This window comes from Saimiri boliviensis, chromosome 3 (genome assembly GCF_048565385.1).
Source record: "Saimiri boliviensis isolate mSaiBol1 chromosome 3, mSaiBol1.pri, whole genome shotgun sequence".
In the NCBI taxonomy this organism is placed as follows: Eukaryota; Metazoa; Chordata; class Mammalia; order Primates; family Cebidae; genus Saimiri; species Saimiri boliviensis.
The window spans coordinates 64,059,575-64,075,145 of NC_133451.1; the positions used below are offsets into that span (position 1 = coordinate 64,059,575).

The 15,571-nt window shown below is 35.3% G+C and overlaps 1 protein-coding gene across 1 annotated transcript in view; it reads left to right on the forward strand.

Moving 5' to 3' along the window:
* The first annotated feature begins 3,553 nt into the window (after positions 1-3,553).
* OPRPN (opiorphin prepropeptide) overlaps positions 3,554-15,571 on the forward strand; it is a 33,249-nt gene continuing 21,231 nt past the window's right edge. Inside the window, exon 1 of the mRNA XM_074395662.1 lies at positions 3,554-3,625. Coding sequence (XP_074251763.1) covers positions 3,554-3,625 — 72 coding nt within the window. The remainder of the gene's footprint in view (positions 3,626-15,571) is intronic.

The following is a 15,571-nucleotide window of genomic DNA, read 5'->3' on the forward strand; positions in this document are numbered from 1 at the left end:
CATGACACACATTTACTTATGTAACAAACCTGCACATCCTTCTCATATATCCTCAAACTTAAAATAAAATAGAAAGAGCAAGAGAGCTGGCTATTTCAGAAGTCCTGATGAAAGAAGAAGTGGCTTAAACTAGGGAAAGTTCAACAGAGATGAAGTGATCAGCTGCAGCATACAGCCAAAAAAATATCCAGAAACCTTTGATGAAGTATAGAATCTTGCATTTAAGGAAAAATACATAATCTAATAGTAACTCTGATAATGTTGGCCTAAACAACTGTGTCAATAACGGTGTCATTTAGTAAGTTAGGGAAAAAATGGGAAAAGATCAGGATGTAAGGGTTTGGAATATCATAAATTCTGCATTGGACATGTTAGGGTTGAGTTATCCATTTAACTTCTGCATTATTGTATTGCTGTCATACCATGTTATCACCAACTTAGAATCACAAAATAATACAATTTTATTATTTCACTAGTCTATAGAAAGTCTAGCTAATAGCATGGCTCAAATAGTACCTCTGCTTAGAGTCTCACAAGGCTACAATCAAGGTACTCATAGGGCTCGAATGCCTTTTTGCAGACTTTAGGGAAAAATCTGTCTAGAGGCTCATTATCTCTCCTGTGCAGCTCTTCTTCCTGACTTTTGTTTGGCCACATGTCTCTGAGTCCAGCCAGAAAAAAAAAAAAATCATTTGTTTTCAAGATGAATTTCCTTTCCTTGATTATTTAATAAAAGGGAGACTAGAGTAGATATGAAGTTTAATGCTTTGATGTAAAAATTGGAGGTAATGAAATTGTTGGTAATGATTATGTCTACAGGATTATCATGAAAAAGGTTGGGATAAAATAAAACAATGTAGGCTTTTCAAATCCAAATACAGAAGCACGCAGGTCAAAAACCTAGGAGGCCATGGATTGGATGAACCATTTATAGGGATGTTGAAGTCACCAAACCTGATGAATAAACAGAGAACACTAGGACCAAAGTGGTAAAGTCTTTTTAAAATGTCAAGTAGTGACTGGGCAGGAAGAAATTACTTCAATAAAGAAGAGTAGTGAGGAGGCATCGCTTTTTTGAAGATTCTTCAAAGTTGGAATGATGGTAAAGAGATGAGGTTTAGAAATAGGAGCGAAGGCACAGTCATCTACCTGACCTTGGTGTTGCTCCATCCATATTATTTGTAACTGGCAGTGATAGATGACATCAGAGTAGAATATAATTCTCAAAAGGCTCTCCTTATGACATAAACATTACAAAGCAGTGCTTTCAGTACATGAAATGAGGAGTACCTAAACAGAAACAAGTTGCTGTGAATTACTTAGCAAGGTCCTGTGTACTTAGCTAGCATGTGGTGATGGGGTGAGAGAAATGAGTATATGTGATTCTTCTTTATATTGTTACTTCATCCTGGTTCAAGATGTAATTTTATTTTTATTTGCAAAACATCTGGGCTTCTAAATTGCATATTTATAAAGATAAGTGATCTATACATTTGCTCCCAAACCCTGTGGAAAAGGGCATGAAAAACATACTCCAGCTCCATCAAGTGCTATAGTACAAATAGTGTACTTGATACACAGACAAGTACTGAGTTTTGCAATATATTACTGCAAACACACAGAGAAGAAACTGAGAAGTGAAAGGATCCTTTCTGATGAATATGCATGAGTTTGAGAGAGCAGAGTTGATGTTTGAGGATTGGGGAAGAAAGAGATTATACAGCCCTCTAAGATGGCGGTCTGAATATAGGTGGACGAGCTTAGAGACAAGGAATCTTAGAGGAAAAAGATGAACTCTAAGACACAGCATGATTAGTCCTGATGGCATCTTAGAGAAAGCTGGGTAATACATTTTAGTTATATCTTGTTTCTCGAGATTGTTCTCTCAGGATGAGAGGGTATTAACAAAAGCATCCAGAGCTCAGAAACATTTCAATGTTTTCTTAATTTGTTTAACATTATTTACTGACCTCCATGTGTCATGAACTGCAATAGTTACCTGAATAAATAAGTGATCAAAACTAAAATCTTTGCCCTCCGGGAGCTTAAAAAATATCAAGGGGGAGTGGGCTATGATTTTCTGTCAATACCATGAAAATTTTTTATCAATTCAAGATCATCTTGATATTATTTGATTGTTAAATATTTAAATTACCTACATATTTGCTATGATAGTTTTGGTGACTGTAGAGAAAGAAATATGTGATTATTATTATATCTTTAGACAAACCCACTTCTCAAAGATGTCTTGAAATTCATGAAAAATGTACATAATTAAAACTATTATATCACCAAAAAGAGGATACAAGGAGCACCAAGCTATAACTGACTGATAAAAAAATTTTTTTAAACATTCCAAAAATAATGAATAATTCTGATTATCTGCATTTCCCTTGGAATGCATCACAAGTTTCACATAGGTCATGTGTGAATATCAGAACGATGAGAGCTGAATCCCTTTAAAATAAGGCAAATGCATGCCTGAAGCACTCTCTACCTCTGGCTATCATGAGAAAAGATCAGGAAATAAGGAGAGCTGTAAATAGTCAATAGATAGCAGGTGTATTGGAAAAGATGAATTATTAAAGTGAGCCAAACGAATACAAATAGGGTGGCAGAGGGTTTAATGTTTAAAACTGAGAGCTTGGACACCATGCAGAACCATTATCTGGAATTTGTTTCTCTCCCAAATGTTGTCTCTAGGTACTATACTTACATTTGGATCTTTATTTTTTCTTAATTAAATATGCACATACATACACATCTGTAACTACCACCTCACCTCATTACTTGCAGCCATTTTAACCACCAGAGGTAGCATTTCTCCCATCTTGTAAGCACATAAACTGCCCCAAACTTTCCCCTTACAAGAAAGTTCCCTCAAAACTCACCTTGTCTTACAGTGTTTGGCTAACACAGTTCCTGCACCAACATCTTTCTGCGGCTGTTCCAAGTCCCTTTGTAAAAACTGCTAAACAATTTTTTCAAGTCCATTCTACTATTTGTATCAAGTCCATTCATCAATTTGTATGCACTATCAACTAAATATCAGAACTTTATAGTCAATTTTGCATGTAAAGTTAAACACACAATCACTACCCTCAAATTGCTCATTAATCCTTTCTGGTCTGGCAGCCTGTCTGGACAGACTACATATTCCTGCCATTTACTGCAGCATCCCATTTTATTTACTCCATCTCTTCTACACCATAAGAAATCGAACAGCAAAAATATAAATTGCTTATTTTATAAATATGCAAATTAGAGACTCAGATATTTTGCAAATAAAAATAAAATTACACCTTGAACCAGGATAAAATAATAATGTAAAGAAAACAGCATGTATACACATTTCTCTCACCCTACCACCACATGTCACAGGACCTTGCTGAGTAATTCACAAGCATAACAAACAATCTCACCTAGGTTCCTATTTGCTATTTCTTACTTCATTTACTGATAGCACTGCTTTGTAATGTTTATGTCATAATAGTAGCCTCTAGAGGGTTATGTTCTACTGTGATGTCATCCATCACTACCAATTACAAATAATATGGATGTAGCAACACCAAGATGGATGTTGCTTCAGAATGTCTCCTATGAATCCAAAACTCCCAAATTGCAGGTGAAGCATCATATCATTAAATACTGCACTTAAGAAACCCACAAATATCTAGAAAATCTGCATTAATATAGATCAAATGAACCCTTAAGGAAATATTTATTCATATCAAATGAAAGTAGTTTATATAGTTATGTCAATTGTAGCAAAAAAATCCGTAATTTCAAAGGGATATCTATTTCTCTATTCTTTCTGGATATACAGCCAAACTACATTTCTCAGACTTCCTTGCAATTAGGAATCACTATGTCATGAATTTCACCAAGGAAAGGAGAGAAGAAAGTAATAGGAGTTACTTTAGAAATGGTGCCCCAAAGAGTTAAAGAAACCAATAACTAACAGAAATTTTTTTTTCTTTGTTTTGTTTTGTTTGGGGGAGGTAGATACTTTTTCTGTGTGTGTGTGTGTGTGTGTGTGTGTGTGTGTGTGTGTGTGCTTTAGGCTCTAGGATACATGTGCAGATCATGTAGAATTGTTGCATAGCTACACACATGGCAATGTGGTTTGCTGCCTCCATCCCCCCATCACCTACATCTGGCATTTCTCCACACGTTATCCCCCCCAACCTCCCCACTCACTGCTGTCCCTACCTTGGCCACCCCACCAACAGGCTTCAGTGTGTGATGCTCCCCTCCCTGTGTCCATGTGTTCTCATTGTTCAACACCCTCCTAAGAGTGAGGACATGTGGTGTTTGATTTTCTGATCTTATGCCAGTTTGCTGAGAATGATGGTTTCTAGGTTCATCCATGTCCCTACAAAGGACACAAACTCATTGTTTCTTATGGCTGCATAGTATTTCATGGTACATATGTACCACATTTTCCCTGTCCAGTCTATCGTCGATGGGCATTTGGGTTGGTTCCAGGTCTTTGCTACTGTAAACAGTGTCACTACAAACATAAGTGTACATGTGTCTTTATATAGAATGATTTATAATCCTTTGGGTATATACCCAGTAATGGGATTGCTGGGTCAAATGGAATTTCTATTTCTAGGTCCTTGAAGAAGCATCACACTGTCTTCCACAATAGTTGAACAAGTTTAAATTCCCAACAACAGTGTAAAAGTGTTCCTATTTCTCTACATCCTCTCCAGCATCTGTCTCCAGATTTTTTAATGATCGTCATTCTAACTGTCATGAGGTGGTATCTCAATGTGGTTTTGATTTACATTTCTCTAATGATCAGTGATGATGAGCATTTTTTCATATCTTTTTTGGCCTCATATATGTCTTCTTTTGTAAAGTGTCTGTTTATATCCTTTGCCCACTTTTGAATGGGTTTGTTTGTTTCTTGTAAATCTGTTTTAGTGCTTTGTAGATTCTGGATATTAGCCCTTTGTCAGATGGGTAGATTTCAAAAAATTTTTCCCTTTCTGTTGGTTGCTGGTTCACTCTAATGATTGTTTCTTTTGCTGCACAGGAGCTCTGGAGTTTAATTAAGTCCTATTTGTCTATTTTGGCTTTTGTTGCAAATGTATTTTGTGTTTTAGTCATGAAGTCCTTGCCTATGCCTATGTCCTGAATGGTATTGCCTAGGTTTTCTTCTAGGGTTTTAATGGTGCAAGGCACATGATTGTCAGATTCAGCAGGGCTGAAATGAAGGAAAAAATGCTAAGGGCAGCCAGAAAGAAAGGTTGGGTTACCTACAAAGGGAAGTCCATCAGACTCACAGTGGATCTCTCTGCAGAAACCCTGCAAACCAGAAGAGAGTGAGGACCAATATTCAACATCCTTGAAGAAAAGAACTTTCAACCTAGAATTACATATCAAGCCAAACTAAGCTTCATAAGCGAACAATAAAAAATCCTCCATGGAGAAGCAATTGCTGAGAGATTTTGTCACCACCAGGTCTGCCTTACAAGAGCTCCTGAAAGAAGCACTAAACAAGGAAAGAAACAACCAGTATCAGCCACTCCAAAAACATGCCAAATGGTAAAGACCATTAACACAATGAAGAAAATGTATCAACTAATGGGCAACACATCCAGCTATCATCAAAATGGCAGGATCAAATTCACACATAACAATATTAACCTTAAATGTAAACAGCCTAAATACCCCAATCAAAGGACACAGACTGGCAAATTGGATAAAAAGTCAAAACCCATTGGTGTGCTGTATTCAGGAAACCCATCTCATGTGCAAGGACACACACAGGCTAAAAGCAAAGGGATGGAGGAATATTTAAAAGCAAATGGAGAGCAAAAAAAAGCAGAAGTTGCAATCCTGATCTCTGATAAAATGGACTTTAAACCAACAAAGATCAAAAGAAACAAAGAAGGGCATTACATAATGGTAAAAGGGTCAATGCATCAAGAAAAGCTGATGATCCTAAATATACACACACCCAATACAGGAGCACCCAGGCACATAAAGCAAGTTCTTAATAACCTACAAAGAGACTTAGACTCTCACACAATAATAGTGGGAGACTTTAACACTCCATTGTCAATATTAGACAGATCAATGAGACAGAAAATTAACAAGGATATCCAGGACTTGAACTCAGATCTGGACCAAGTGGACCTAATAGACATTTACAGAACTCTCCACCCCAAATCCACATAATATACATTCTTCTCAGCACCACATCACACCTATTCTAAAATTAACCACATAATTGGAAGTAAATCACTCCTCAGGAAATGCAAAAGAATGGAAATCATAACAAACAGTCTCTCAGACCACAGTGCAATCAAATTAGAACTCGGAATTAAGAAAGTAACTCAGAACTGCACAACTTCATGAAAACTGAACAACTGGCTCCTGAATGTCAACTGGCCAAACAAAGAAATGAAGGTAGAAATAAAGATGTTCTTTGAAACCAACAAGGACAAAGACACAACATACCAGAATCTCTGGGACACATTTAAAGCAGTGTCTAGAGGGAAATCCATAGCAATAAATGCCCATCAGAGAAGCAAGAAAAGATCTAAAATCGATACTCTATCATCAAAATTGAAAGAGCTAGAGGAGCAAGATTAAAAAAAAAAAACTCAAAAGCTAGCAGAAGACAAGAAATAACTTAGATCAGAGCAGAACTGAAGGAGATAGAGACACAAAAAATTCTTCAAAAAAATCAGTAAAACCAGGAGCTGGTTTTCTGAAAAAATCAACAAAACAGACCACTAGCCAGATTAATAAAGAAGAAAAGGGAGAAGAATCAAATACATGCAATAAAAAATGATAAAGGAGATATCATCACTGACTCCACAGAAATACAAATTACAATCAGAGATTACTGAAACAACTCTATGCACATTGCACCCTCTGAAGCCTAAACCAGGAAGAAGTTGAAACCTTGAACAAAACAATAATGGGCTGAAGTTGAGGCAGCAATAGCCTAACAACCAAAAAAAGTCCAGGTCCAGATGGGTTCACAGCTGAAATCTACCAGACATACAAAGAGGAGCTGGTACCATTCCTTCTGAAACCATTCCAAACAGTACAAAAAGAGGGAATCCTTCCCAAATTTTTTTTTATGAGACCAATATCATCCTGATATAAAAACCTGACAGAGACTCAACAAGAAAAGAAACCTTCAGGCCAATATCCATGATGAACATAGATGCAATAATCTTCAATAAAATACTGGCAAACCAATTGCAACAGCACATCAAAAAGCTTATCCATCACGATCAAGTAGGCTTCATCCCAGGGATGCAAGCTGGTTCAACAGATGCAAGTCTGTAAACATAATGCATCACATAAACAGAACCAAAGACAAAAACCACACGATTATCTCAATTGATTCAGAGAAAGCCTTTGACAAAATTCAACAGCCCTTTATGCTAAAAAATCTGAATAAACTAGGTATTGATGGGACATATCTCAAAATAATAAAAAGCTATTTACAACAAACCCATAGGCAATATCATGCTGAATGAGCAAAAACTGGAAGCATTCCCTTTGAAATCTCGCACTAGGCAAGGATGCCCTCTCTCACCACTCCTATTCAATATAGTATTGGAAGTTCTGGCCAAAGCAATCAGGCAAGAAAAAGAAATAAAGGGTATTCAATTAGGAAAGGAGGAAGTCAAATTGTATCTATGTGCAGGAAACATGATTTTATATTTAGAAGACCCTATCATCTGAGCCCTAAATCTCCTTAAACTGATAAGCAACTTCAGCAAAGTCTCAGGATACAAAATTAATACACAGAAATCACAAGCATTTCTATACACCAATAACAGACTAACAGAGAGCCAAATCATGAGTGAACTCCCAATCACAATTGTTACAAAGAGAATCAAATACCCAGGAATACAATTAACAAAAGATGCAAAGGACCTCTTCAAGGAGAACTACAAACCACTGCTCAATGAAATAAGAGAGGACACAAACAGATGGAGAAACATTCCATACTCATGGTTAGGAAGAATCAATGTTGTGAAATGGCCATACTGCCCAAAGTAATTTAAAGATTCAACTCTATCTCCATCAAGCTACTAATTACCTTCTTCACAGAACTGGAAAAAAAAAACACCTTAAACTTCATATGGGACCAAAAGAGAGCCCATATAGCCAAGACAATTTTAAGCAAAAAGAACAAAGCTGGAAGCATCATGCTACCTGATTTCAAACTATACTACAAGGCTACAGTAATCAAAACAGCATTTACCTATAGAGACAGGTTTTACCTATCTCTATACAACATTAAATGTTCTAAATCCTATGAAAGCCTAAATATTTTACTACAAAATAGAGCAAACTGTTGTAGATAAGAGAGGATGGTTCTACAATTCGAAGTTAAAATAGTCCAAAGTATTTCAATTATTTTTCAGTGCAATTCTCAATTGCTGTTAATGATGTGGTGAAGAGCCTGAACTTGATCCCATAGGCATTAGGTAATACCTGATTATATTTAATCAAGAAAAAATGTATTAAAATATTATTTAGGGGAAATATATATAAATGAAATATCTAGGATATATTTAAGTAGAATAAAATAGTATAATGATAGAAAAACAATTTAAATTAAGATTTAAATTGTAGATGCTGAATGATAATTTTTATTCATTCAGATACCAATTTAGTGAGTATTGAATTGTCTACTCAGTGTCAAATATTATTTTGGGCCGTGCATTTTATAAACTAATGCTGTATATAAATATCCACCCTGTACCAGGCCAGAATACAAATATATTTAGAGGAGTAAGAATTTTACAAATAATCTCTTTTCTTTTCCCTTTCTGTGTAGGTTTGACTGGAAAATACAACTTCTACATGCATATTCTCATCCTTCATACAATAGCACACTATCACCACTCTTTGAAGAATTTTCAAGATCAACACAAATGAAAAGAAAGACTATAATTTACTGTATACTCTTTGTTTCAGGATAATTGCCTTTTAAATTATCATTTAATGACATAATTGAAATTTTAACTGTTAAGCTGTTTTCAGTGCTGTTTCTGAGTAATAGAAATCACTTCTCTGAAAGAAATAAATTTCAAGCACATCCTTACGTGTATGCTCCTTATTTCTCTTTCTTCTATTAATAGGCATGATGATATTTTTCATCAACTTCTTTCCCAGTTTCACTAGCACAGACTGAAGTACACAATGTCAGAGGTCTTTGTTTATCATTCAGTCTGTCATATTTTATATCTTACAAACATAAGATCGTCAAATTCACCTAGATTATTAGAGCTATTTATGCCAAGATTTGATTTGCCTATGATTTCCTTTGAGACACCACAGGTGCTAAGCCTCCAAAATGCTCATAATTTTTATCTCAGTCCCTGAGGGCCAGAAGATAATCACCAGGTCACTCTACAGCAGTCTGTAGGCACTCTGCATATAAGCCATCTAACACTCTCCATTAGTTTGTCAGCAACGACTATTATTCAAGAAATATTTGTTAAATGAATTCAGCTGTCAGACCCTCTTCTAGACGTTGTAGGCAAAGAGAGACAAAAGTCCTGCCTTTAGAGAGTTTACGTTGTAGTTGGGAGATGCAGATAAAAAGTAAATAAATATCACATATCTTAGGCAATGATGACTGTCCTAAAGAAGTATAAGCAGGTCTAGGGCATAGAAACAATTTTAAATAGGATAGTCAACAAGAGACTCTCTAATATAGTGACATTTTATCAAAGATATTAACTAAGCATGAGAGTGATATGGAGAAATAAATTTTCCAGCTGAAGAAATAGCAAATGCAAATCCATTGTGATACAAACATATTTGCTTCATTAGGGACAGCTTCATAGAGACCAGTATGGACAGAAAAGGCAAGTGGATCAAAATTAATTATGTCACAGTGTAAAGGATGCGCAGGTAATTAAAGCTCTGTAACTCAAGTTAAGTATCTGATTTGACATGAATGACATTGGAGAAAGATATAATCTTAGTTATATTTTGTAATGGAATCAAGGGTTGAATCATAGATATCTATACTTTGGCCTTACAGAAACCTGTGGGCCCTTCCTATTTTTATGTCCTTTTAGTCTATGTGCTCCTTTTAAATTTTATTTCATTTTCCTCTAACCCAGGACTTCATAGTTTTCATTCACTATATACTTGCAATAACTCAAACAACCTCAGTGAGCTTCTGGGTTTGAGTAGCCCTATTTGCTAATACTCAATCCTTAAAATTCTTAAATTTTATGCTATGTATCTCTACCAAAACTGATATATATATAGAAAAAATGTGATTTTGTGTTTTCTAAATGTAGAATACAACATTGCTTACCAAATGTCAATTTCAGATAATAATAACAACAAAAAGTTGGTCTTTGAGGGAAAAGATAAATTTAATAGGCATAAGTGTCTTAAGCTTCTTACTCTTGCTTTTAATAAATTAATCTATGTCTGATCAGATTTCTAACTCTCAAAGTTTTAAAGGTGAAGATGACCCTCATGTTTTCCAATTTTTTTTATTATTTTTTGTTTTGCATTTTCTCCTTTTTTTTCAATTGTCTTATAAATGATTTTTTATGCTTTATTTGAACAAGTTATTGACATTGGTAGTATGTCTTTTAAGTTTCTTTTTTTTTATTGAATTTTAGGTTTTGGGGTACATGTGAAGAACATGCAAGATTGTTGCATAGGTACACACATGGCCGTGTGGTTTGCTGCCTTCCGTCCCCTCACCTGTATCTGTCATTTCTCCCCATGCTATCTCTTCCCACCTCCCCACCTCCACACCCTCCCATCCCTCCCCCATTTCCCCCCAATGGACCCCAGTGTGTAGTGCTCCCCTCCCTGTGTCCATGTGTTCTCACTGTTCAACACCCGCCTATGAGTGAGAATATACAGTGTTTGATTTTCTGCTCTTGTGTCAGTTTGCTAAGAATGATGGTTTCCAGGTTCATCCATGTCCCTACAAAGGACGTGAACTCATCGTTTTTTATGGCTGTGTAATATTCCATGGTGTATATGTACCACATTTTCCCTATCCAGTCTATCATTGTTGGGCATTTGGGTTGGTTCCAGGTCTTTGCTATTGTAAACAGTGCTGCAATGAACATTCGTGTACACATGTCCTTGTAGTAGAATGACTTATAATCCTTTGGATATATACCCAGTAATGGGATTGCTGGGTCAAATGGGATTTCTATTTTTAGGTCCTTGAGGAATCGCCACACTGTCTTTCACAATGGTTGAATTAATTTACATTCCCACCAACAGTGTAAAAGTGTTCCTATTTCTCCACATCCTCTCCAGCATCTGTTGTTTCCAGATTTTTTAATGATCGCCATTCTAACTGGCTAGCCATGTGCAGACAGCAGAAACAGGACCCCTTCCTGACACCTTACACCAAAATTAACTCCAGATGGATTAAAGACTTAAACATCAGACCTAACACCATAAGAACCCTAGAAGAAAATCTAGGCAAAACCATTCAGGACATAGGCGTAGGCAAGGACTTCATGACCAAAATGCCAAAAGCAATGGCAACAAAAGCCAAAATAGACAAATGGGACATAATCAAACTCTACAGCTTCTGCACGGCAAAAGAAACAGTCAGTAGAGTGAATCGGCAACCAACAGAATGGGAAAAAATTTTTGCAGTCTACCCATCTGACAAGGGGCTGATATCCAGAATTTACAAAGAACTAAAACAGATCTACAAGAAAAAAACAAACAAGCCCATTCAAAAATGGGCAAAGGATATGAACAGATACTTTACAAAAGAAGACATACAGGAGGCCAACAAACATATGAAAAAATGCTCATCATCACTGGTCATCAGAGAAATGCAAATCAAAACCACATTGAGATACCATCTCACACCAGTTAGAATGGCGATCATTAAAAAATCCGCATTTTCTCCTTTATTCTCAGAGAAATCTTTGAAACTAAGATGTTCTTTCAAATAAATATTATGATGGTAAAAATCGTAATAAAACTACCTGTCTACCTTTAAATATGTTATATTTTTTGTTTCATAAATATACAGAAAATAGTGTATGAAATATATATTTCATATAATATATAAATTATATTTTATATAATATATAAATATATGAAACATATATATATTTCATATAATATATAAATTATATTTTATATAATATATATTAATATATGAAACATATATATATTTCCATTTAATTTACTTCCAACTATTATTTTAATTTGCTCTGTGTAACAAAATTGTAGCTTATAGAAATTGCACAATCCCCTATTTCACTTCAACTTTTGTTCATTGTTATTAACATTTTCCCCTTGAACTTTCATCCCCTTTGCTTCCATTATATATGTATATTGTTTGAAAATACTTTCCAAGTATCTGCTGCCTTCAAGAGACTCACTTAACACATAAGGACTCTCAAAATTTTAAGGTAAATGGGTGGCAAAAGACATTCCATGCAAATGGACACCAAAAATGAGCAGGAATATCTATTCTTATATTGGACCAAACAAACTTCAAAGCAATAGCAGTTTAAAAAGACAAAGGATAAATTTTATAATGATAAAAGGTGTTGTCACAAGAAAGTATTACAATTCTAAATATATATGCACCTAAAACTGCAGTTCCCAAATTTAGAAAACAATTGCTATTAGGCCTAAGAAATGGCATTGATAGCAATACAATAGTAGTGAGGGGCTTCATTACTCCACTGGTAACACTAGACAGATTGTCACTGAGACAGAAAGTCAACAAAAAAACGATGGATTTAAACTATACTCTAGAACAAATGAACTTACCAGATAGTTGCAAAACATTCTACCCAACAACTGCAGAATATACATTCTATTCATCAGTGCAAGATAGACCATATGATCAGCCACAAAACAAGTCTCAATAAATTTTTAAAAATTGAAATTATATCAAGTTCTCTCTCTCTCTCTCTCTCTCTCTCTCTCTCTCTCTCTCTCTCTCTCTCTCTCTGGTGAGGATTTGCCATTTATTCAAGTTCTTCTCTAGAAAATGAAAGAAAATCCACATATGTTGTTTTTTGAAGAGTATGTATATGCAAACATTTTAGAAGTGTTACTTAAAAATAATTTAATAAAATTCTAGTCTGTCTGATTCTCTGCATTCATATTGGGCTACTCTGAATTTTCTAATTTAACATTAGGTATTCACACTGTAAGTTAAGTTTTTTTGTTTCCTGGCTTAGTTTTTTTCTTTCTTTCTTTCTTTTTTTTTTTTTTTTTTTTGTAACTATATTTTTTATTGCACTTTAGGTTCTGGAGTACACGTGCAGATCATGCAGAATTGTTGCATAAGTGCACACATGGCAATGTGGTTTGCTGCCTTCATTCCCCCATCATCTATATCTGGCATTTCTCCCCATGTTATACCTCCCCAACCTCCCTACCCCTTGCTGTCCCTCCCGCTATGAGATAAATTGCTGCTTATGGCATAAAAGAGCTAGATGAAATGGATTGGAAACAATATGACCAAAGGAGCCATAGTAGGGAATTTATTTTCCCCCCCTAGATAAGAAATAGTTTTGATGAAATTAAATAGCATAGGATTAGATGATATTGGATGGAATGAGATTAACAGAAATGGAATGAAACAACAGAGTGCATTGTGCTTCATACTCCTTGTTCTAACAAACACATTCACCTTTATGCATACTTGGCCATGTTGTTTAATGTATTTCCTAACTGCTATTCATAATAATAAAAATTTAAAATATTTTTTGAGAAAGAATGTCACTTTAATGATCTACCATTGACCCTATGTTGAATGCAGACAGAAAGGTTAAAGAGAGCTGATGGATCTGGAGAAAGTCATGAGGTCAATGAATTGGTGTTTCCAGTGGGAAGAATTAAATTTGTAAACTTGAAGGAGAGCCAGTTGTCATTGTGGAATGAGTTGTATGAATGAGTGATTTAGAATTAGGATATGTTAGTGTAATAGCAATCCAAAGTGTGACTGCAGCAGTGAGTAGCTGAAATATAGAAAAGTCACTGGAGATGAGAAAATACAAAATCAGATAAGGTAGGGATTGGAAGAAACATCTAGTGGAAACAGACACATAGATTGATGGAACAGAATGGAGAACCCAGAAATAAAGCCATGTACCTAAAACCATCTGATCTTTGAAAAAGTCAACAAAATAAAGCAACAATGAAGGGAGTCCATAATCAATAAATGATGCTGGCATAACTGGCTAGCCATGTGAACAAGAATGAAAGTGGACCCCTACCTTTCCCCATATACAAAAATTAACTCAAGATGGATTAAAGACTTAAATTTAAGGATAAATACTAAAACTATAAGAATCCTAGAAGAGCCTAAGAAAGACCATTCTGGACATTTGTCTTGGCAAAGAATTTATGACTATGCCCTTAAAAGCATTTGCAAAAAAAACAAAAGTTGACAAGTGGGACCTAATTAATCTAAAGAGCCTCTGTACATCAACAGAAACTAACAACAAAGTAAATGAAAAACCTATAGAATGGAAGAAAATATTCTCAAACTACACATCTGACAATTTACTATCCAAAATCTATGAGGAATTTCAACAATTAAGCAAGAAACACAAATAACCCCATGTTCATGCAAAAGACATGAACAGACACTTCTCAAAAGAAGACAGACAAGTGGCCAAAAAACATATGAAAAATGTTCTACATCATTCATCATCAGAGAAATGCAAATAAAAACCACAATGAGACACCACCTCACACCAGTCAGAATGGCTATTATTAAAAAATCGAAAAATAACAGGTGCTGGCAAGGTGGCAGAGGAAAGGGAACATTTACACGCTGTTAGTGGAAGTGTAAATTATTTCAATCATTATGGAAAGCAGTGTGGTGATTCCTCAAAGAGCTAAAAACAGAATTATCATTACCATGTATATACCCACAGGAAAATGAATTATTCTACCAGAAAGACATGCACCTGTATGTACATTGTAGCACAATTCACAATAGTAAAAACATGGAATCAACCTAAATGTGCATCAACAGTGGATTGGATAAGGAAAATGTGCTGCATATAAACCATAGAATACAGGCAGCCATAAAAACAGAACAAAAGCATGTCCTTTGCAGCAACATAGATGCAGGCCATTATCCTAAGTGAATTAACACAGGAACAGAAAATCAAATATTGCATATTCTCACTTACGAGAGTTAAACATTGAGTACAGTAAACATAAAGATGGGAGCAACAGACACTGGAAACTATTAGAGTGGAGAGGGAGTGAGAGAAGGTAAGAGACGAAAATCTACCTATTGGGTACTGTGCTCAGTACCTGGATGCTGGAATCATTCATACTCCACCCTCAGCATCATGCAATATACCCAGGCAACAAACTTGCATATGTACCCTATGAATCTAAAATGAAAGTTGAAATAAAAAGAAAGAGAAGAAAGATTCAAGTCACCCAAGATAACTTCAAGCAAATAACAATATAACTGACAAAATGAAATGAGAAGAGGTGGTGGCATGAGCAGAAGTCAGAGTGTAGAACTGAATGGAATTGCCCTCAAAGGAGCATGTGGTACAATGGAGGTGAAGGAGAAATATTG